A 23,181-nucleotide genomic window follows, 5' to 3' on the forward strand; every position below is an offset into this window, starting at 1 on the left:
TGTTAACTGACAAAACTTTTTTAAAAGAAAGTAGGACTTATTGCTTCATGCACCAATGGTGAATATTAAATCCCACTCTCAACATTTTCTAAACGTGCAGTGCACGTATAATTAGGCTTAGCAGCTCAGATAAGTGCACTCCAAAAAGGAGAAGAAGAAGAAAAAACGCTCTAAAAAATAGATATAATCCTTTATAATAATCGGCAATAATCCTTTGTATAATTTGACATCATATACTCAGATTGATTTTCATGAAATATCGTAATCTCGGGCAAACAGACAAATTGGTCTGTTTCTATTTTTACCAATTATTGTCAAAGTGAACTGAATGAACGCAATAGATACGTATTCCCACTTATTGATGAACGGGGGATAGCTTTAGAAAGTTTTACGCCAGTTGTACGCGGGAACCTGAATCTTAGCCTTGACGGTCATCATGTTTGGTCAATTAGTTTAGCACGGGTCGCGCAGAACGCTTTTTGCTGGCTTTGTTTTGTTCTGTGTTGTTTTGTTTGTCTGTTTGTTTGTGCGGTTTTCATCTCTCAGGCCACCCCCCCCCCCCCCGGGGGGGGGGGGGGAGGGTTGAATTGAAGAATCTAGTGGGCGAAAATCTATGAAAGTCATGATGGGTTTTGAGATCGCTGAATAATTTGTTCTTTTTCTTTCTTTCTTTTTTTATTGCACCCTCTCCCCGTTCCGGTATAGGCCTGACAGTAGTGGGCAATATCCTCCACCAACTTGATGTCAAGATCAACACCACTTGATGGGAATCCCCTATGTAATGTGGAACAAAAATCCCGGCAGAACTCTGAATGATTACATGTGCTATAAGGTGATATCAAATGACGTTCTCGAAAATAATCCAAAATAACAGTTCATTCATTTTCATTTCAAAAAAAAAAAAAGTTGCAGATAATGGGAGTGGGGCTAAATGCTTTGAAATACATGTATGGATGATTATCCAATGAAAGCAACAGAGTAGTAAACTCAGTTGTAGGGCCTACCAGGCCCATGAATTAAGTGTGAAACTCACGCTTCATAGAATGAACGCAAACAGGAAAACTAAAAACATGGATTTCCATCCACCACAAAAGTACCACTAACATTTTTGGGGCTTTTTTTAAGTATCAGAATTAAGTTTTTGCACTTTTATAACTGAACTTCAACAATATGGTGCACACTTTTGGGGGAAGTATTTTGAAAATGTTGAATCAAAAGTAAGAAAAATTGAGAATGGCTTATACCATATAGCGGTATCTGCAACTTCTTTTCCCGCGCGTCTTCATTGTCTAAGTCTATGGAGCTGGACCAGTGGGAGAGGGTGTGGATCTCTTGCAGTTTAGTAATGAAATACAATCTGGTGCACACTTTTAGGGGAATGAAAAAAAAAATGGAGAATGTTCAATCCCAAGTAAGAAAAGGAATATTCAAGGTGATACGTGAACGGCTAAAATTGGGTAGGTCATCATTATGTGTCTGTCACGCTCTTTTTCAGGTGTTTACTAATATACGCGGCAGGATCGACATAAGGGGGGGGGGTACTGTGTGGGGGTGGAGGTATCCTCCTCTCACGCAAGGGAGCATTTTGCATTTTTCATCTTGCATTGGAAAGTAAAAAAAAAAAGAGAACAATCAAGGCAATGTGAAAGACTAATAAGTTATCTGTCATCGTCTCATGCGTCTCCGTCTCGAAGTTAACAAGTGTGGAGATGGACAGAAGGGGGAGGGTATTGAAGGGAAGGGGTAATTCCCTCATATACACGAGAGAGCTTTTGCATTTTTAGATGTGAAAATCAACGATCTGTATACAGGAGTATACTTTTAGCAGAATGTTAAGAAACTTTTCAATCAAGGGAGTGATAAACAAATATTCAGGACAATGTGGAATGGCTATATTGTGGATTTCCGCGTGTGCGACTTTTCACTGTGTATAGGCCTATAAGAAGTTTATGGAGGAGGAACTTGCTGAGATTGTTGCCGGGAGTGTAGCAGGGATACTTGAACAAGATGGAGCTCTTGAAATTCACCGATCTGGTGCACATAATCGGGTAGGATTGAGAAAATTTGCAATAAAAAAATAAGAAAAATAATTGAGGAATGCGCTAGCTAGCAGTAATGGGTCCCGTACAGGGATGGCTTCCCCCTTTTTGCATAATCCTTAGGAATACATAGGGTCCAACCACTTTGGCCCCCACTTTTTTTTTTTTTTAACCCCGAAAAACGAAGTGGCAAAGGGAAAAAATATGCCTTTTTTTTGGGGGGGGGGCAGCTGAAGTGGCACCAGAATGTTGCAATGAACCCCCCCCCCCTTTTTTTGTGTGTGTGTTTTGCTTGTTTGATGAAACCCGGAAGTGGCATGAGAAATTATAATGATAATGTGCGCTCCTTTCTTCTTCTTCTTCTTCCGATTAAGTCTGCCTCCTTCAATAGACTGAAGATTCTTGCAGACTGTGCTATTTACATTATAATACAATTTATTTACAGATATTTACAAGCACATATAAAATTTGACGAAAATAACTAGCCACTGTGATCAACCGTTAGACGGTTTCGAAATGATCCCACAGATGGCGCTGAAACAATTTCTGACGACAGGGAATTCCAGTTCCTTACAGTTCTTGGAAAGAACGAATGGCGATGCGATTCAGTTCTCGAGTATGTTCTTTCCGTGTGTACGTGTACTAAGATTATTTGTGATCCAAGTGATGATATCCGTAGTGATGGTTACAGCATACATTTATGTTTATACCCCATTACCGAATCACTGTATGCGTCTCTTGTAAAACGTTTAAAAGCACCTTCCCGTTAGAGGCAGAAGAAAATTGTTTTTAGGGATCAGAATATCGAAATAAATAATAAAGACGAGGAGCGTGCGAGACGATGAAGCGGAAGCTGACGATGTTTATTTTATGACGATTTTGATGATGATGATGATGATGATGAATAAAAGGGGCGATACATGAAAAGAAAATAATTCATTATTCATTAAAGAAGAGGGAAAAAAAGAGGGGGGGGGGGGGCAGGAGGGGGGGAGGGATGATTGTACATGTATGTCACACCACCACCTTGTGAGTTGGGGGATGCAAACTCCACTCTCCAGCTCCATCTAGTGATGTTGCAGCAGTATCATTTTACGTCCCGTGCAGGTGTCATCCCCGGCGGCGCGAGCCGACCCGCCTGGCGCCTCCCATAACCAAACCAAGAGTGCAGTGGTGCCACGTAACACGCCAAGGTGCGTAAATTTCCACCTGGTTGAACTGGGTCCTGACAGTATCTGTTACGTGAAAAACAAAAGGACGTTATCATGTCTACCAAGCCCACAGAAGGACAAAGTGATGCCCCTCAAGGCACAAGTAACCCACTGTCCCGCAAACTCAACAAAATTCTGGAAACACGCCTCGAAAATGACAAGGTAAACACGCACGCATACAGTAAGAGGTCCATCTGTAGTCCCAAACGTTTATTTGTATGTGTGTACAAGGTTTAGTGTAACCTCCAGCCACATGCCACAATAAATTTAATTGTTGATATTACGTCATGTGTAACTAGGGTTCTGCTGCATATTCTGGCATAATCGTTCAAAAAAAAAAAAAAAAAAAAAGAAGAGAAAGAAGAACAGGACATTATCTAATTATCTTTCAAGGCTTCCTTACAAGTTTGAATGTTATTAGTGTAGCTTAAGTAGTGATACTCACAGTGATAGTGTCTAAATTTATATGACTTTAGAATAATTTGGTATGCATGCATGGTGGGTCTGGAAACAACTTATAAACTAACCAATGAGAATCTACAATGTAAAGCCTAAGTCACATATATTATAGGTTCTATGATTAAGCAGTTACACCTGCAAGTTGCAAAGTATCCTGAAAGAATTGAATGTATTGTTATGATTGTGATTATACAATGACAATGTACCTACCCATATGATAAAGGCCACATAATCATTTATTGAATGTTGTCTTTAAAATGTTTTCAACTTTGGCAGGTTGATGTGAAGGACACTGACATGGATTAATGAATGCAGGAATAAATTAATCAAATGTTGCTTCTAATTTCATCACTACTGGATATTTTAAAACACCTGTATATGTGCAGATAGAGATGTGTAGAATCCAGGCTTGGATTAATGAACATTTGAATGTTAACCTGTTCCTGTTCCTGTAACGGTAAGGGACGGGTTAAAATGTTTCTTCTAATTTCATTCCCACTGGATATTACATTCTTATAGATGTTTGTTTTCTAACCTCAATGCATTTTTTTTTTTAATGTGTCTGTTAATTAGGACACCCTGGAAGCGCTGAAGGCACTCTCCACATTCTTCACAGAGAACAACCTTCGAAGCAGAAGAAACTTGAGGGGAGATATCGAGAGACGGAGCTTAGCCATCAGTGAACAGTTTGCAGACGCATTCAGTGTTGTCATCAATGTAAGAATGATACACCTATGGTAATTCAAGATTTGCCTAATAGATAAGTGAGGAGAAATCTATTGGAAGCCTCTACACCAGATTTAGAGCGTGCTAAATTCCAAATTCTGTAATTGTAAGATTTGCTTTGAACGAATCGATAGGGGAAACTAGAAATGTCGCCACGGCGACTGGTGTATGCCTCCGCCATAATACATGGTTCTCCTAATAGGTCTATAGTACAATGTCTTGACAATGTGTGATGACAGTTTCACACAATTGGCAAAATATTAAAATGACAGGTTTGCCACAAATGTGCTGAATGTTCACTTTCCTAGAACTAGGTTCAATTGGATGAATGATTAAAACGTCAGAGTGCAGGTATTTGGGGGAACTGATGATTTTCACTTGACTTTTGACCCGTTTACAAGTTTATGCATTGAGTAATTTTCAAGGTATTGAGAAAAAGTATAATTTCAGTATCAAATGGTAAAATAGGGTGGATCGAAACCTGGCCTTTGACCTTTGACCCCACAGTTCCAAAGAGAATCACTGTTAGGTAGAACATGCATAAATATGTAAGTTTCATGACAATACCTTGAGTTATTTTTGAGATATGGAGGAAAAAGTGCAATTTAGCACTTTCACTTGACCTTTGACCTTTTGACCTTTGACCTTTTGGCAAGAAACTTCCCACAGAATATATATTGGGGCACTTCAAGTCAAAATTATGTCAAAAACATGTTCATCCTTCCCAGGTTTATGATACAGAAAAGAATGAACACAATCCAAGAAATATTAGAATTGCTATAGCAACTTAAAGGGCTGGTTAGTAACGTTACGAAAAAAGGACATGACAAAAAAATCAATGTCTTGTAACAAGAAGTGTGCAAAAATTCAAGTTACTTCAAACAAAGTGTTGCATTAATTTCAATTATTGCATCATGACAAATGTTCATGCAAATTTTTTTAGCAGTTCGACCAATAATTTTTTAGCTAGACCCCCAAAAGCATGGTTAGTAACGTTACGGTTAGTAACGTTACATTTGTCCGGAGTAATTCCGCAGGTCATTTCACCCTTTTGTAATTGACAAAATGTCACATGACTTCTGGAGTATTTAAATGTATTCATCTTTTACCCTTTAGCAAAACTTTTAGGAAAAAATTTCAAAGGAACCCACTGTAATTTGCATTTAAGTGAATTTCAGCGTCCCCAGTCCCACATGTTCATTTTAAATGATGGTTTTAGATCTCACAAAATCAATGAATACGAAAAATAAAGTCTACTGAATTTGAAAGACCCTAATGATTGGTGAACATCCATGGCATTAGTTGATACCTAGATTAAAGGGTAAGATAAAGAGGCACATTTCTTTTATCCATGTCATGTCCACCTAACTGCGGAATTGCCCATTGGGTTATACATGCATACATCAAGTTTTAAAAAAATCCTTCAGGCATTGCATAAATATAAGGAAAGTAGTTATATTTTGAGGAGTTGACCTTGACCTTTGACCCCTGACCTTTGACCCATGACCCCCAACTTCCCTAGATAATCACTGCCCATCGGTACAAGCATATATACTAAGTTCCATGAAGATACCTTGAACCATTTGCGAGATATGGAGAAAAACATGAAATTTCAATTTTTTTTTCACAAAATAACCTGTGACCTTTGACCTTTGACCCTGTGACCCTAAAATCCACACATAGTATCATCCCCCAAGGATATACCCTCATACCAAGTTTGATGCAAAACCACCACACGGTTCTTGAGCTATCGACAAAAACAAAACGGGACGGACGGACGTACGGACGGACGGACGACCCGAAAACATAATGCCTCCGGCCACTTCGTTGGCGGAGGCATAAAAACATTAAATTATTAGACAACACTTATGTCTGGGCATAGCAAAGTTTATGAAGCAATGTGTTCCTTTCATAGATATTGCAGTTGTTTGTAATTGATACATAGATTATTTCTTGGCACTCTGAAGATGGGGTAACTAGATGCACTTAACTGTGCCTTTATCAGCTGTAGAAAACATTTAAAATGTAAAGTTGTCTCACTGGAAGACAACATATTTGGTCATGAGCAGTATAACTGCATTAATTGCATCAACTTCATTAGCAATAGCAAGTGTAAAAGAGGTAGTTATTTCAGTTACCAGGTGCATATTTCAATCTTTCATGCACATATGCTCTGCTTAGGTCGATAGTGCCACAAAGAATATTTAGTGTGCTATTACACTATCAGTAAAAACATAATCTATGGAGTAGTCAAGTCATACTATGTATAGAACAGGTTAGAATCATAGCTTTGTGTAGACTTTACACCCATGCACTTTCATCCATTTCTATCTCTTCAGCAACTAGACAGTATCAATCAAGATGTAGAGGCAATGAATAACAGCTGTCAGGACATGACCAAGAGACTGAAGGTAAGACTAGTAGGTGTACTTTCTGGGGAGCATGATATGGTCAGTGAAACTTGTGTGTGTTGGAATAGCAGACCATAACTGAGACTCTGTTTCTGAGGTCATGGTTTTTAGGTTGATCTCAAGATTTTTTGACAAATGGCAATTTTTTTTTTTTTTTTTTTTTTTACTGGTAATCAGTACTGCATTTTGCACTCACACATCAACTGCAGGTCCTGAGTACATAACACTGATGGCCGTTAATGCTGCCACAAACATTGGCAAAGCTTTGAGGTGAACATACAGCAGTACATTGTATAATCACAGCCGTTAGCGACGTAAATCCTCATGAAGACATGTGAAGGCATTACCATCTATCTGAAGTGTTCTTTTTGACACATGATAAGGTGGATGTTCATATAAGAAAATAAGCGAGCATTTGTACAACTTTTGGTACCAAAATTAAATGTCAAATAAATTATAGTGCACATTGCAAAAAAAAGAAGAAGAAATTTATGATGAATTGTTGCAAAATATTCCATCCTGGTACAGCAAATACAAGCTCCTTCTTTTTTTGTGTGTTGAATCTGTGTATGCAAACTCTTACATTTACTTCACTCCTACCAACACAGATACATGCTACTATCACCCACACAAAGTAATTAGTGAAATGATCATATGTTTGGTTCCTGTGCAGTGTGTAAGTATATTCACTATCATTATTTTATTTGTTTGCAGGCTGCCAGAGACCAGACATCAGATTTAATTAATAAGACCACAGAGCTCCAAAAAGAAGGGTGAGTAATTCAGCAAGCCATTCAAAATTGTGGCATATTTTGTGGACATGAGCATCACATATTATTGAAAATAAGGGAGAAAGTATGTAGATATATTTTTCAAAGGGTGATTATGTTCTATTGAAGGTTATGTCTCATAGTGCTAGATACAATGCACCAATTTACAAATAGCATTTAATGATAGAGGTAAGGAATCAAAAGGAAGGAAATGCAATAACTAAGTTCCTCTTTAGTCTTCATATATTTCTGAATAACATGTAGTGGTGCAGTAAGGAAACATTTTGTTTATTCTATTTGTGTTTGTTGTATATGAATTATTGTCTTATGGTATTAGATTATCTCCAATATCTGCAACCATACTTTCTGATATACTGTAACATAGAGTATGTTGTTCCCATGTTGTCATCACCATTTATTTTAATGCCAAAAATGTCAGAAAATGTCCTAACTATGAAAGCATTCTTCAGCCCAAATCAATGTGAGAAATAGCATACTTAATATTAATTAACCATGGATGTCTTCTTTCTTTCTCGCTTTGTGATGCCTGGCATCGCTTTGGCCTACAGACAAAGGCTGGACATGAGGGCCAGGGTAGCGGATGCGTTCCTCTCCAAGTACCAGCTGAAGCCTGAGGAGGCGAGAGTGTTGAGGGGCACAAGAGATGGACACCTCCAAGAGGTAGGGGGACTTGTGACATCATCATTGCCTCATCTTATTTGCATACATTTGGATTTGGATCATTAGCTCTGTTTTTGTGAAAAACATGAGAAACTGCAATTCCACTCCTTTTTTTTTGGGGGGGGGGGGGGCATCCTATTGAAACTTTCTGTATTTTAGTGCTGTTTGATTCTACTCTATCTATAATTACCTCTGCCAAAGAAGGAGATTATGTCTTCATTGGCATTTGTTTGTTTGTTTGTCTGTGTGCAAAATAACTCAAAACGTTATAGACGGATTTGTATGAAACTTGCAGGAAAAGTTGATAATGACACAAGAAGCAGATGATTAAATTTTGGAAGTGATCCGGGAACTTTTATGGATTTTTAAAGGATTTAAAAAAATCTTTTTGCAGTTAGGGTCAGTGATCTTGAGAGTTCAAGCTGTGCATATATTTGAGGTTTTGCATACATGCTCCAAAGCACGTGCTCTGCTCGGGCAAGGCGTCGTGCAGCAAACTGATGACGTAAATTACTGTGTATTGCTGCTTACACTAATTACTGTTCACATGTCGTTATGTTACTTTTTTCCACTTCTACAGGAATTTTTCCATTCCTTACTGAGGGTGAAGCAGATCCACAATGACTGCAAAGTTTTACTAAGAACCAACCAACAGACTGCTGGGTAAGATTTGATCCTCATGTCAAGCCTAGTCCCATTTACTGATTATTGTAAGTCCAAAAAAACATGTAACATTGGCCAGCTCTTGAAATTATCTATTGATTATGCAGTCAGTGATTGCTTCCATTGTGCTGTAACATCATCAGATCAAATCAGAATTCTAGTCTTTCTCTCACTTTATCTTGATGTGATTTAGTTTCAAAAGCATGTGTCTTAGTTCCTGGCAAATTGTTACATAACTACTCTTATATGTTTCTTGTCCTCAGAATTGAGATAGCTCAACAATGCCTCAACCACAGTCACCATTAATTAGAGCCAAAATAAATTAGGTGTAACTTTGAAGCAATCTGTAAGCAAGTGGAGATGATACCTACAGACTGTACATACATTTTGTTCAGAGTTTGATTTTGGATGTTCTGTATTTAAAGAATTCTGATGCACTTAATAATGTAATTGATGCATATAATGCAATTCATGGATTTATATGTAAATATCTGTGTGTATTTCCCATTGTTTTATCTTATTTTATCTGTTTGTCATAATCAGATTAGAAATCATGGAATCCATGGCCCTCCATCAAGAAACAGCCTATGAGAGACTCTATCGCTGGATTCAAGGTAAGAAAACTTTGTGTAGTCTCATACAATTCTTTGTGGTGTTGCATATTTCATTTTTATTTTGTATTGAAGTTTGCGATTAATCTCAAATACTCTCAGCTTGTGAAGGTTTATCAGGACTTTTCCTCTATGCAGACATATTGCAGTATCTCAAGAAGTCCCTCATTCAGTAATCATTTGAATTTTTTACCTTTGCTGTTTTTCCAAGGTGAATGCCGCAGCATGACAGCAGACACTGTAGAAGTGACTCTACTTCACTGTAAGGCCATGGAGGCACTACAGGACAGACCTGTCTTGTTCAGGTGAGATTTTGTATTTATGTACTTCTTTTATTTATTTGTTTATTTATTGATTTATTTATTTATCTATCTATTTATCTATCTATCTATCTATCTTTCTATTTATTTATTTATATATTCATTCATTTATCCATTAATTTCTTCATTTATATATTTATGTGCACATTTCTTATTTATCGTTATTGTTATTATTATTATTATTTGTTGTTAAAAGTTTTGTTCATCAGAAATAACATTTTCTCTATGTCGAGAGACATATGTAGCGGTACACATGTTCTAGTGTTGATCATCACAAATCTGGTCAAATCTTCTAATGAACAGCTACTGTTTGTATGACAAGTACTCCTCTTGCTTTGTTTTGTTTTATTTTGTTTTTTCTGGAGAGTATGTCTTTTTCTGTCCTTTGAAGGTGGCTACAGTGCAGTGCAACCACACACCTTCAGCAGTCAGTCTGAGATATTTTTGTTGCAATTTGCAGCAGTCTGGATGATTTTACCTTTTGCTCCAAATCTTTTTCTCGACTCTGCCCCAGGTATGCCCTCGATGAATTTGGCACCGCGAGAAGGACAGCCATGGTGCGAGGTTTCATCGATGCGTTGACTCGAGGAGGTCAGTATTGGGCAGTGGACACCGACATTGTTGAGCCAGTGTCATGCATGAATAGTCCCTTGGATGAGTGCATTTCCCCACATGTCATTATTTTTGTTTGGCCAATCATGACAGTGTTGAGTGAGAAAGGATACAGGGTGCTCAGATTACAACTAATACGCTTTTAAAGAAATGTTGTTATAAAAAAATACAGAGTCAGGTCCCCAAATTTTGTAAATGTATGATATATTTGTTTGGTTGTAACCAGATTTCGATGTTAGGAAAGAAATTTGCCATTCCCGAGGACTTTGTTATAAGTGGAGTCGCCTGTTTACTGAGAGATGTACATGGTTCTCTATCTACCGGTATTGTCATTTTACACTGACTGCCGTAAAAAAGGAACATAATATATGGAATGATGAAATGGCCCTCTATCTCAGTGATCATGTTAATTCAATTGCTGAGTCTTGTTTTAACTGAATCATCAAACTTTATTTCATGTCTTTCCAAGTCATGCAAAAAGTAATGAATTGTTCTGACATTGCTGGTGATTACAGGCCAAATAGCCAACTATTGACTAGCTTTTCTTCCCTCTAAATCTCCCCTCATCAACAAACCTGTGTAATTCTCAGACTTGAGTCTTGTTTCTGTGTTTTAGTGACAGAGAATAAGGGAAATGCAGACAAGTAAAATGAAAAATCTTTGAGGTTAGCATTCTTGACACACACTTAAAGTTTGGAGCGTTGCAAGTGACATTAAAACTATGTTTATACACTTGCATCCATTCTGTTTTAGATACTTTTGGTGTGTTCAAGAGAATGTTTTAAATTCTGCTGTAGATAAAATAATTAGGGTAGATGAATGTTGACAGAGTAGTGGCGAACAGTCAAGCTGTGTGCTCCGCCAGGAATTGACTCATCTCTTGTCACAATTTTTCTACAGGTCCAGGAGGAACGCCTCGCCCCATCGAGCTACACTCCCACGATCCCATGCGATATGTTGGTGACATGTTGGCATGGTTACACCAGGCCTCCGCCTCGGAGAAGGAACACCTTGAGGCCCTCCTCAGGCTAGCCACAGCACAGTGTGAGTAACAAGTGGACATTGGTCTTAGTATGTTCAATTGGAATGTCATTGGCCCGATTTGGGTTGTGGAGGTGTTTTAGTGTGGTGGATGTGTGCAGTACTTTTATCAAGAAGCTTGAGGATTCAAGCCCCACTGTGGGATTATAAGTTTGTCATTGAGCAAGATACTTTATATGCAAGCCTTCTCTCTAGCTAGATGTAAAAATGGGTATTTGGGAGAAAATGGAACATTTCTGCTTTGTTTTTGTTTCTTTAATTCTGTATAGGATTTGTGTGCCATGAAGTGGTTACCTGACTGATATACTGCTTTGGGAGTAGACAGAGTGTACAACAGGTGCTCGATTTGATTCCTGTGCTATCAATTATAATTCTTGTGATGGTTGATGATTTTGTTTCTTTTTCCCTTCTGTTTTCTAGCTCGAGACGAGGAAATTCAGGAAATTCTGAGTCACATCACAGAGGGAATTTGCAGGCCCTTCAAAGTGAGTCAGAGTATAATGTATTTGTGACCTGTCGCTATGTTACCCTGAATAAATCATATACCCTAGAGCTATTAATGAAAAATGCAATATTAAAGTTACGTGAACCTCGTATTTATTCAAGAGTGTGCTGTTTGCTGGCATGATGATTGCCGCCATCTTTATTATGCAGATCAACGATGTAAAACTAGTTAAACCTCAGTCATTGGAGATCACATATTTACATGCAAGTTTCCATGGCTAGCTAGCAAGCAAATTTTGTCTATGAAGAATCATAGTGGAGTAGGGGGAACCAGCCATGGACAATGGCATTGTTTTGATAATTTTTGACACATGCACCATATGAATCTGTTTATTTTAGATGTTTGTAACACGGCAGATGTGTAAGCGCAGGTCCACGCAACAGCCCCTCTTGAATCCAGGGTTCACATCCCTTAAAAGTTATTCTGGTGATAAAAGGCCTTGAAAGTTAGATGTATGTAGAAATAAAATATTTAATATTTCTCTACCTCCTGCCCAAATTTCAATGTCTTAAAATGTCTTGAAACGTTTACTGGTAGATTTTTGTGAAGCTTCTTCCTTTCACACAAGTTAGATGTCTAACCTTAAGTTGAGTTAATGAGATCATATGGTCAGAATTTCCTGGAAGCCATTTCAAAATCAATCCCAAAATATTCCAACAAATGTCATCTTTACTCAGAGGAAGGTCAAAAATTGTCAAAGCAAGGAGTGGTGTGCATATAAAGAACCATTAGATGAGTGCTTTTGCTGTATGGTTTTATAATTATAACCAGTAATGCTCACACAGTGTGTTTTTCCCCCAAATTTGAAATTAATGCTAAGATACTCACTTTTGCTTTGTTGAACAAGAATGAATTACATAACGGGACTTCATTCAATATTCAATATGTTTTTTGTTTTGTTATGTCAAGATTCACTCAAGAAAACATACATGTCAAAAAAAAATCAAAGAAGCTCCATATTTCTAGTATATAGTATTTTCAAGTATTTTTATAGTCTTTTACTGAGAGTGCGTTGACCCATATGACCTTTTTCTTATGTCAGGTTCGGGTGGAGCAGGTCATCGTGGCAGAGCCAGGACCTGTCTTACTTTACAAACTCACAAACCTCCACAAGTTCTACCACTACACCATTGGGTAGGACAATAGTGACCATGACAACACTGATGATGATGATGGTGACGATGATGGTGATGATGATGATGACGATGATGATGATGATGGTAATGAAGATGATGGTGATGATGGTGATGAGGATGATGGTGGTGATGACAGTGATGCTGATGATGGTGATGATTATGATGATGATATGATGATATTACTGATGGTTATGCTGACACTATGCCATTACAAGGATAAATTTAATTTCACCTTTTGATAAAGATGATGATGATTATAACTGTACATGCATTGGAAGAGACAACTAATTGTACACTAAGATAGAAAACAGATACCAACTGTAGCTCTTTGCCTCACATCTGAATTTAATGGTTATAATTTGCCTTTTAAAATTGTGTATCCACACATACTTGCCATTCATGAAATCTTAGCATTTAAAGGTAGGGAATCCCATTTGCATGCCTTAAATGAAGAGTTGTATAAACACAGTGGTATGTTGAAGAGAGTATCATTTTAGAAACTCCTATAAAGTATTGAAAGTGGAAGGTAACATTTAGTACATTTTTATTGACCGTTAGATTTTGAATTGAATTCTTTTCGGGGCTCCCCGTAAATTCCAGTACATTACTAGGCTACCTTTGCAGACCCATGCACTGCATGTGTGTCCATCATGTATATTTTGTGAAGAAAGTTCATCAAAACTTACAAACATTTCTACATGCATTCTTGCCACACACTCTATATGTTATTACATCACCTCATATACTTTTAGATTTGTGTTTATAGATGAAAAAATACAGAAGACTGCAACAAAAAGGCTTAAGTGTGGCTGACACACAGAACTACTGAGTAGTTGAGTTTTGTGCATTATTCAAATTGTAGATAACTGTTGACTTCCAAATTTCTAAGCAGTGGCCTAAACAAGTCCCCTGAGGTTCATATTTAATGTTTTGCTGCATTTTGGGAGTTCTGTAAAAGGTATCCCCTACCTTTAAAGGGAATATCAAATCCTCTCTTCAATGATAGTATCAGACATAAAATGATAGTATTAAACATGTTTCTGATATTCATAAGATGGAACACAAATACAATCTTAGGAGATGATCATATGCTAGAACAGTCCAGGGGTCCTTATTGTTACAACATTATCAGTTACCTGCATGCCTGTAGTCATGTTATTATCCATTGCAATTTTAAAACGTGGATTAGAAAAAAAAACCAAAAAAAAAACCAAAAACATTCCCCCAAAATGCTTTGATGTTCAACCTGCAGCCAGTTAGTTGGTAGTCATGATATTATACCTTTAAAATGTAGATTAGAAGAGAAAAGATCTAAAACACCCACCCAAAATGTTTTGTTTTGTTTTGTTTTGTTTTTTTTAAACCTGCAGCCAATTACTGAGTAAGGAAGCATCTTTACTGGCAACCTTGGAGGAAATGGAGGAGTTTGCCCAGAAAGTCTTCTTTAACGCCCTGAATGTTCTTTCGTCGAAATTAGTTGATAAGGTGAGCCAACTGCAATCCAAATGTATGTTGACCTCTGTTGATACCGTTTGTTCTGTACATAACCAATTTACGAAATGCTTCATAAAAATATGTTTTTGTTTTTGTTTTTTTAAATAAGAAAGATGTTGAAAAATAAATGATGCATATTTTTATGCCGTCAGAGGTCAACATACATATGGAGTGCAGGGAACTTTCAGAATCCTCAGAGAATTACTTCACCTGCTTGGCCAGGTCTGTGCTCAACACTCAGTAGATTTGTAACCCAAAACCTTTAATGCAGACCATCATTCTTCCAAAAAGTGATAGTGAGAATCATCTTGGAATTATCTTTATGTGTCAATCTACAAATATTTACTAAAGGTGTATGTGACGATATAAAAAGGCTCATCCTTTGCTACCTCTTCTCATTTGATGAAATGAGGAGGTGTGCCTCAGTGGTTGACAACACAGACTGTCAATCATGAGGTCGCTGGTTCAAATCCTTTGGCAGTAAGCAGTTGTGCCTCTTGGCAAGGCACTTTTATCCTCATTGCATTTCCTTTGGAGCAGACTTGAAGTCATTGGTCCAGTGTTTTCTTGCCTACAAATATTTACTGCTCCCTAAGTGACCACCTAAAACAAATCATAATTCAAGTTCAAAATGATTTGGACAATTCCTGTGTATTTTATGATTAGATTTGTCCGAGTTATTGCAGTCATGAACTTACAACATGGGAATAAGAAGTTCCTGTAGATAGGGATAAAATGAAATTCATTTTCGTTCAGGCATTTTGATTCTTGGGTGTTTATGTGTATTTATTGAAGTCTGTTTAATGAGGAAAATACAAGAATGCAATGTGAAAAAAAGATAAGTACCTCTGGAAAAAGTTGCGCATCAGGCTTTCATATATTTTGTGTGCATGCCAAGGAATGTCATTCTCTCACCAGAATCACCTGATTTCAATAATGATGAGAACTATTTGCTAATTTGACTCTGCCTTAGCCTCTGATCAAGCTTCCTCAATTCTCAAGATAATCTCTTTGACTGTTCCAGGTTGAGCTTCCACCAGCTGATCTTGGTCCTACTGGCTCTCTGAATCAGGCCCTGGGCCTGCTTCGCGAGATCTTGGCCTCTCATGACTCGTCCGTTGTCTCAGTGGACACAAGACAGGCTGACTTTGCCAAGGTCAGTCCTGAAAAGGGAAACTCCATTTAAGTTCACACTGGATTGAGTCTGAAGGATAATGTCAAATAAGCAGAATACTATAAGCTTCAGTGGAAAAGACATGCAAAAAGTTCTGGAATCGTTAATGCTGATGTGTTTTCATGAAGAGTGAAATTTTTCACAGTTCTATCTCAACATTAGATTTGGCAATGCTGCTGTGACCTCAAGTTTCCTGTGTTTTTGTCATTCAAATTGTAATAGAAATAAGTTTTGTTAGTACTGTAAAATGAGGAATGTTCGCATGCAGTTTGATTTTGCCAATTTCATGAGAACCCAGATACCTGAAATTAGATATGCACGCAAAAGTTCTTGTCTTCACTATATACATTGAATGCCCAAAACAATTTGCAAAAAATTCATGCTGAAAAAAAAAACAACCAACAACTTGCTTTCCAGTGATTAAGTGACTAAAAATCCTCTTTCTCTTGAATAGTCATCAATGCTAAACAATAGGGAGCTTTAGATTTTGACGCGCGGACGTTTGAGCCGACGCTTGCGCTGGACGTTCTCCTCTCCCTGCGTCGTGTGGAAAAGTAGCTTTAGATTACGCTGGGACGCAACGTATAAAGAATAAAATCGCGCCCCCATATGATCTGTGCATGAAGAAGCTCTCTACGTTGCAAACTGTGCGGACGTGAAAATAGCCCAGTACGCGTAGTAAACAACTCAGGCGACGCAAGCTAAAAATAGATTGACTTTACGCGCGCTACTGCGCACGCTCAGAACATGTTTTTTTCCTTTGAACGTCCAGGCGTCTAAAATCTAAAGCTCCCTAATTACAGCTCTAGAATAACTTGATTTGAATCTCATATTTTTCCCTTGTTGAATTATTTCAAAAGAGGACATTCTAGTGAAGATATGTTTGCAGGTCAGTGGGAAACTGGCTCTGTTTGACTTTACACCTTTCTATTTGGTGAACCTGGGTGAGGAAGCGAGTTTTGCCATTTTTGTTTACGGATATGAAATATGAAGAAATGTAATTTGAAGAAAAAAAAATGTGTGAGTCCCTCCAATTCACAGTGGCATCTGTGCTGAATCTTTGCAGATCCTGGGGTGTGTTCTGGACCCCTTACTTCAGATGTGCACCCTGTCGGCCAGCAAACTAAACCCGCCGGACATGGCTGCATACATGATCAACTGCCTGTATGCCATGCAGACCACCTTGTCCCTTTACGAGTACACTGACCAAAGGCTGGAGATGCTAGAAGCTCAGGTGGGATGTTAAGGTTTTTGGGTTTGATGATGATGATGGTCATGATGGTGATGGTGGTGGTGATGATGGTATTGATGGTGATGATGATGGTAATGATGATGGTGATGATGATGACAGTGATGGTGATGATGATACTGATGATGATGGTGATGATGATGATGATGGTAATGGTAATGATGGTGATGATGATGATGATAATGATGATAGTTACTATGATGCAATAGTGCAACTTTCCTTTGCATGAATTGTAGCCACTACCAATTAACCAAGAGACACTGATGTATAATTTTCTCCCTAATGTTTCCTTTCCTTTCTGTTTTTGTTTCTATTTATATTTTCTTGTGTTCTCTGATATTTTTTTTTTAATCTAAATATAAAATGTGATCTCATTGAAAGCAGGATTCTGAATCCTTTCCTTTAAAATATTTGGTAAATATTGACTAAGATGTTGATCATCTTACCTACAGGCAAAATGTGATAAAAAGTGATGACTTTCTCCAATACCAGTGTACCATTTTGGGTTATTTTTTCTTTCTTTTCCTAGATTGATGCCCATGTTGACACTCTTGTCAATGAGCAAGCGTCATTCATTCTGACCAGGGTTGGTCTTATCCAGATCTACAGCATTGCCCAGCAGCATCAGCCCAGCGAGGTAAAGAGATTTGAGGCAATTAGCAAAGACCAATCACAAACAGACAAATGAAGGCAATTGACTGTATGACAGCGAAAATGGTACCCAAGGCTTTAGAACTAACAGCCCTCTGTGTGCGTCTTAGGACCTTTAGTGCATACCGGGGTATTTATTCTTATATCTGATGCTATGTTGAGGAGAAATGAGTATTGGTGTATGCTGCAGTCATGAAGAAAAAGGAAGAAAAATAAGTGAAATGGCACAAAGAGAAGAGAAGAGGAGAAACAAAGAGTAGACTTGAAAAGGGAAGGGCAGAGAGGAAAAGAGAGAAGAACAGGGAAAAAAGAGAGAAGTAAGAATAGGAGAAGAAAAGGGGAGAAGAGAAAGGAATAAAAGAGGGGAGAAATAAATTGTAGTGAAAAGAGAAGAGAAGAGAAAGAAGGGAAGACGAAAGAGAAAAGAAAAAGTAATTCTGCGCAGTAAGGGAATTACCCACTTACTATTAAAAACAAAACTACATGCAACTCTCACTGTTCCTAGTCTTAAGGTTTTGTCACTCATGTGTTTTTCACAGACCTCTTAGCTGTTCATATTCATATTAATGAGAAACAATGAAGCACATTTCTTTCTTTGACCTGTTGTGTGGCGTTCAAATAATGGATTTAAAGTTGATCAAATTCTGTTTTTTATTAATTACTATTCTGCATTCTGTTTATAGATGTTTCCATTTCTGTAAATTTTTAAGCATTCTGAGTCCCACAGGAAGAGCGTATTAAGCATTAATTCTATTATATTGTATTCTATTCACACCAAGGGTCCATTGTCCTCAGTGCATGGAATGGACAGCAGTTCTGTTCGAGATGGCATCGTAAGTTTTCAGATGTTTCATTACCTTTTCTTTTGAAGGACGGCTTGCCCTCACAAATCAATTGTCTTAGTATAGGCCAAGGCATAAAGAAATTATTTTTTTTTTTTCTCTGAAAATAATGTTATATAGTAATAATCTGTACTAAAACTTGTGGTGCAAGAAATTAATGTTTTGCAATTAAGAGTCTAGGCAGAAGGTATTAGTATGTTAATATAGTTTTATATTGTCCAATGATAAATGGAGGAAATCTATTTCACAGCATCCCTGATCTTTGTTGAATAAGACTGCATTTGAGCCAATTATACATTTGAGTCAATTCAAATCTACTAGTCAATGTACCCGTGGAGTGTCAGAAATCCTCCATGGGGATTCCCCCAGAAATGGTCAAGGTCACTGGGTCAACAGACGTCAAATATCTGTTTTGCGCTACTCCTTGGTCCGATCTTGGCCAAACTTGCTGGAAGCATAAGTAGGCGTACACCAAAGAGATTTTGAGGAGAAAAATCTCTTTGGCGTACACCTGGGAATCCCCATATAAGTAGGCCTACATAGCGCCCTCTATCGGGTGTCTGATTATATTTCTGGGGGAATCCCCAAATAAGTAGGCCTACATAGCGCCCTCTATCGAGTGTCTGAAGTTATTTGACCTTTGACCCCAGTGACCTTGACCTTTCCAAAAATGAAACCTTCAACGGCAATTTCGCGGTCAACCTGCATCCACCCACTAAGTTTGATGGAGATCGGACCAAGGACCTGGGAGGAGTGGAGGAACAAACAGACAGACAAACAGACAAACAGACAAACATTGCTCGAATTATAGTATGATTTCACCTTATGAAAGAGCAACACATGCATTTCCACAATCCCAAACATCAGATGATAAATCAGATGAGATAGAATGTACACAGGCTTTAGGTTACAAATATATTTGTAGGTATAAGTGACATTGTGCATTAGATGTAGTAGGCCCTAAATTTAGAATGTTTGAAATCCTGTAGTATTTATATAACATAGAATGAGGGGAAACAAATACATGCAATGATATTCTAGCATGATGGATCCATATTTTGTGTTTTGATGACTGCTTTCTCCTTCAGAATCGGTTTGACTCCTACCTTGGTTCCCCAGACAGCTTTGGTCTACCACAGATCAAATTACTACATAGCACTGCTGTTAGGTAAGAGTGTATTGCTACTCGTGAAATACAGTGCACTCCTGTTATAGTTAACATGGTTATAGCAAAGTTCTTGTTACAACAAAGTACAAATTCTGGTATCATCAAGTATCATCTATATATCTTTATGTGTGATATACTTCACTGTTCAGCTATAACAAAATTTTGATATAGCAAAAAGAAACCACTGGTCCCAAGGACTTCGTCATAATGGGAGTGCACTGTACAGTCAAACCTGCTTAGCAGCCACCAGTCTATAGCAGCCACCTGCCGTATGCAGCCACTAAAAATCCTTGGAGAGAGAAGCCATGTGAAAGAACTTGTGTATAATGGCCACCTGTCTATAACATGACCAGCCAGAAGCCACAAATTTTGTATCCTGCAGTAGATTTTCAACTGCATGTGTGCTGTCACTGTAAGAATCTTTTCAGAGCACACATTGATCTCATCAAATACCACTTACACACTGTACACAGCAGATTTATACTTTAATGTATTTTGTATTCATATCGATCACTGATATTTGCAATCTTTTACGTTCACCTTTGTAAACTATAGACCTGTTTCGTTTTGGGTGCTACTTTTTATGTGTAATGCTGTGTGAGAGATTTTTCATGCCCTTTGAGCACTCAGACTGAATGGTAAAGGGCATTGTAAATACCCCCTATTATATAGTATCATCGTAAAGATAATGGGGGAAGTTTCACAATGGATTTGAACAACTCCCAGTCATTCATTCATTCATACTCGCATTATAACAAATACGGTAATAATGAAATTCAGGTTACAACAAAGTAAAAATTCAGGGCGCAACATTATCCGCTCAATGTATTTCTATTTTTCATTTGTTTGGTTATAATGAAATTTCAATATTATGAAAGAAAACTGCCGGTCCCGAGGACTTTGTTGTAACGGGAGCCCACTGTATCTTATGGATGTATATATAGATAGAATACTCATCTATGTAAATGTATATTTGTATTCCATCTCAGGGAAAAGATACAAAAGAGGTCCGTCCTCCTGATATGCAGTGCCTACGAGCTCCTCCACACAGCTATCAACCATCCCGACAACGGCTACAAGGACCCCGGGTCCATTGTAAAGAGGACACCGGACCAAATCAGTACCTTGGTCTCCTAGTCTCTGTCTTTTGCCCTAGCACCATCTTAAAGACCCGATAGTGTGGTGATACCGCGGAGTGGGAAGACCGGCCCGGCTCGGATATACTTGAGAATACCCTCAGCAAATTGTGTATAGCTCTTATCACTGATCTCTATGTAGGTAAACACACAGCCGAAGAATCTTGTATGGAATTATAGACCATTACCGATGAGTGTATGCTTCAAAGCACATGTTCGCTGACCGGTGCTATTCTTGGTTTTGGAATGTACTCCGATGGGCAGTGAATGAATCAGGCCACCCTCGAACACCCTAGCTACCGCGTTTTTAAAGGACTACATCAAGCAGAAAAGAAAAAGAGAACAAGCCCATAAGCAATCATGCTGTGCACAGTGGAAACTCAGTATGAAGAGGACCTTAGGATCTGAAATATATTTACTAAATGAGGCATTTCATTGTCTCAGTAGGCAAGAGAAGTGACTATGGAAATGGCTTTTGTTCTTTGGGACCAAAAAGGAAGAGTTTATATCAGTCATTCCACTACAGCATCTATTTGTTACTTATGTTTCTTCTTGACATACATGTTACATGCAGAAATACTGAGAGCACACAGTGTATGTCACGTTCCAGTTTCACTTCAGTGCAGTGCAGTGATTGGTATTTCCTAGTACAAGGCAGCTTCTAAACTCTTTTAGAGCGAACTCGTTGGAGAGATGTATGTTTGTTTGTTTTCTTCCAATTTGGGTTGTGCTAAAAATGAGTAAGGAATGATTTTATAAAGAGTTTGTCATCTCAAATGCACTATGTTTAATGATATTCATGATGAATTGAGTTAGTGCATAAGAGACCAGGTACCATGTGTAATGATAAATTATTATGCAGTTTAATATGATTATAACACATTTTCTTTTTAATGTACATTATGCATTTTCAGAGATGAAGCTCCAAAATAAAACTGGATATTACATCAGATAAAATCAATCATAAAAATGTGAATTTCAGTCAGTTTTCGCATCCATTTGTCGAAAAAAGCAGTACTCTGTTCTTGTATTCTGTGATTTTAAACTGTCAAGCTCAGTTTTAGTGCAATGTTGGTTTACATGGGATACTTTGTTGAATATTTCAAAGATAGAAAAAGACACTACCCGTATATCATATTCCCCAAATCTAGAGTCGCAGGTGTTTTCAATGTTTTGATTTCATTTTTTGCAAGCTTTGTCAATATACTGTCTGCAATTTATATAGGATTGACGTAAATCCCACATTTCATTGCAACTCATTTAATCAAAAGAGGGCCTTTAGGGGAAAATGTTGGTGTTATTTCTGGGAGAAATATTTGTGACTTTTATCACCATTCATTTCAACTTCTAGATGCTGTTCATCATAGGCTGAAGAGATTCCTGTCTTTGTTCTCTTATTTGTGCTTTTTACAAAGATGCTCTTTAATGTTGCAAATGTTTGTTATGCGAGTGAAATATGACATTGGAATGAAAATGAAATAGATCTATGAAGTATTTCTCTTTTTTGAGCATAGTTTCTAAAGAACCATTTTGGCTCACTTAACATGGCCACAGCTTTGTAGTGTTCAGATTACCATAAGCATGACATAATTTACCGTGGTAGGTGAAATTTTTGTAGTGACTGAATATAAAGCGTATGAAGCAAATACATGTACATGTCATTCCAGGCTGCCACAGGAGATTAGATACATACAAATTACCAGGCAGTGACAGTACAAGTCCCGTGCATAAAGGCAGAATTCTTCACTTGACCAAGGTAATTTTCATTGTTGTTGAATTAGCTCCATGGTGGAAAAACTGGTCTGATCCCTTTCAGCCTTATTACTGTACTTTTACAATACATCAATAGCAATCCATATTATATATCATGCAAAGTATACTGTGTAGTGTGAAATAAATGCTCTGAAAGTGCTGCAGACTCGTGAAGTGATGGAAGAGTCTTTGGCACGTACACTGCAGTGGAAACTTGACATAAAGAGATTTGATATAAAAAAATGCCTGATATAAACTATTTTGCCTGTCCAAATTATGAATTAATTTCCTTTGTTTTATATTGTTTACTAACTACTGATACATGTTTAACAAAATATCTGATATAAAGAATGAAAATATCATGGTCCCAAGGATCTAATTATATTGAGTTTCTACTGTGCTTTCACATGTAGATGTATTATGTGTAATACTAGGAATAACTGTGATGTATATACAAGTGTGTATATAGTTGTACAGCGTGATTACAATTTCCTTCAGATTGAAATAAGCTTAATACAGAGAAGAATATA

At 37.6% G+C, this 23,181-nt stretch overlaps 1 protein-coding gene across 1 annotated transcript; it reads left to right on the plus strand.

Moving 5' to 3' along the window:
• Positions 1 to 3,222: 3,222 nt before the first annotated feature.
• On the plus strand, positions 3,223 to 23,163 carry LOC140244963 (conserved oligomeric Golgi complex subunit 6-like). The gene is made up of 19 exons (XM_072324570.1): positions 3,223 to 3,412; positions 4,283 to 4,426; positions 6,775 to 6,846; positions 7,561 to 7,619; positions 8,186 to 8,297; positions 8,878 to 8,960; positions 9,504 to 9,574; positions 9,783 to 9,876; positions 10,406 to 10,482; positions 11,404 to 11,547; positions 11,965 to 12,029; positions 13,092 to 13,183; positions 14,556 to 14,670; positions 15,704 to 15,835; positions 16,920 to 17,087; positions 17,632 to 17,739; positions 18,533 to 18,586; positions 19,684 to 19,763; positions 20,753 to 23,163. Exons 1-19 carry the CDS (start codon positions 3,305 to 3,307, stop codon positions 20,898 to 20,900), a joined length of 1,926 nt encoding a protein of 641 aa, XP_072180671.1. The 5' UTR covers positions 3,223 to 3,304; the 3' UTR covers positions 20,901 to 23,163.
• The last annotated feature ends 18 nt before the right edge of the window (positions 23,164 to 23,181 follow it).

The sequence above is a fragment of the Diadema setosum genome, chromosome 21, assembly GCF_964275005.1.
Source record: "Diadema setosum chromosome 21, eeDiaSeto1, whole genome shotgun sequence".
Classification (NCBI taxonomy): domain Eukaryota; kingdom Metazoa; phylum Echinodermata; class Echinoidea; order Diadematoida; family Diadematidae; genus Diadema; species Diadema setosum.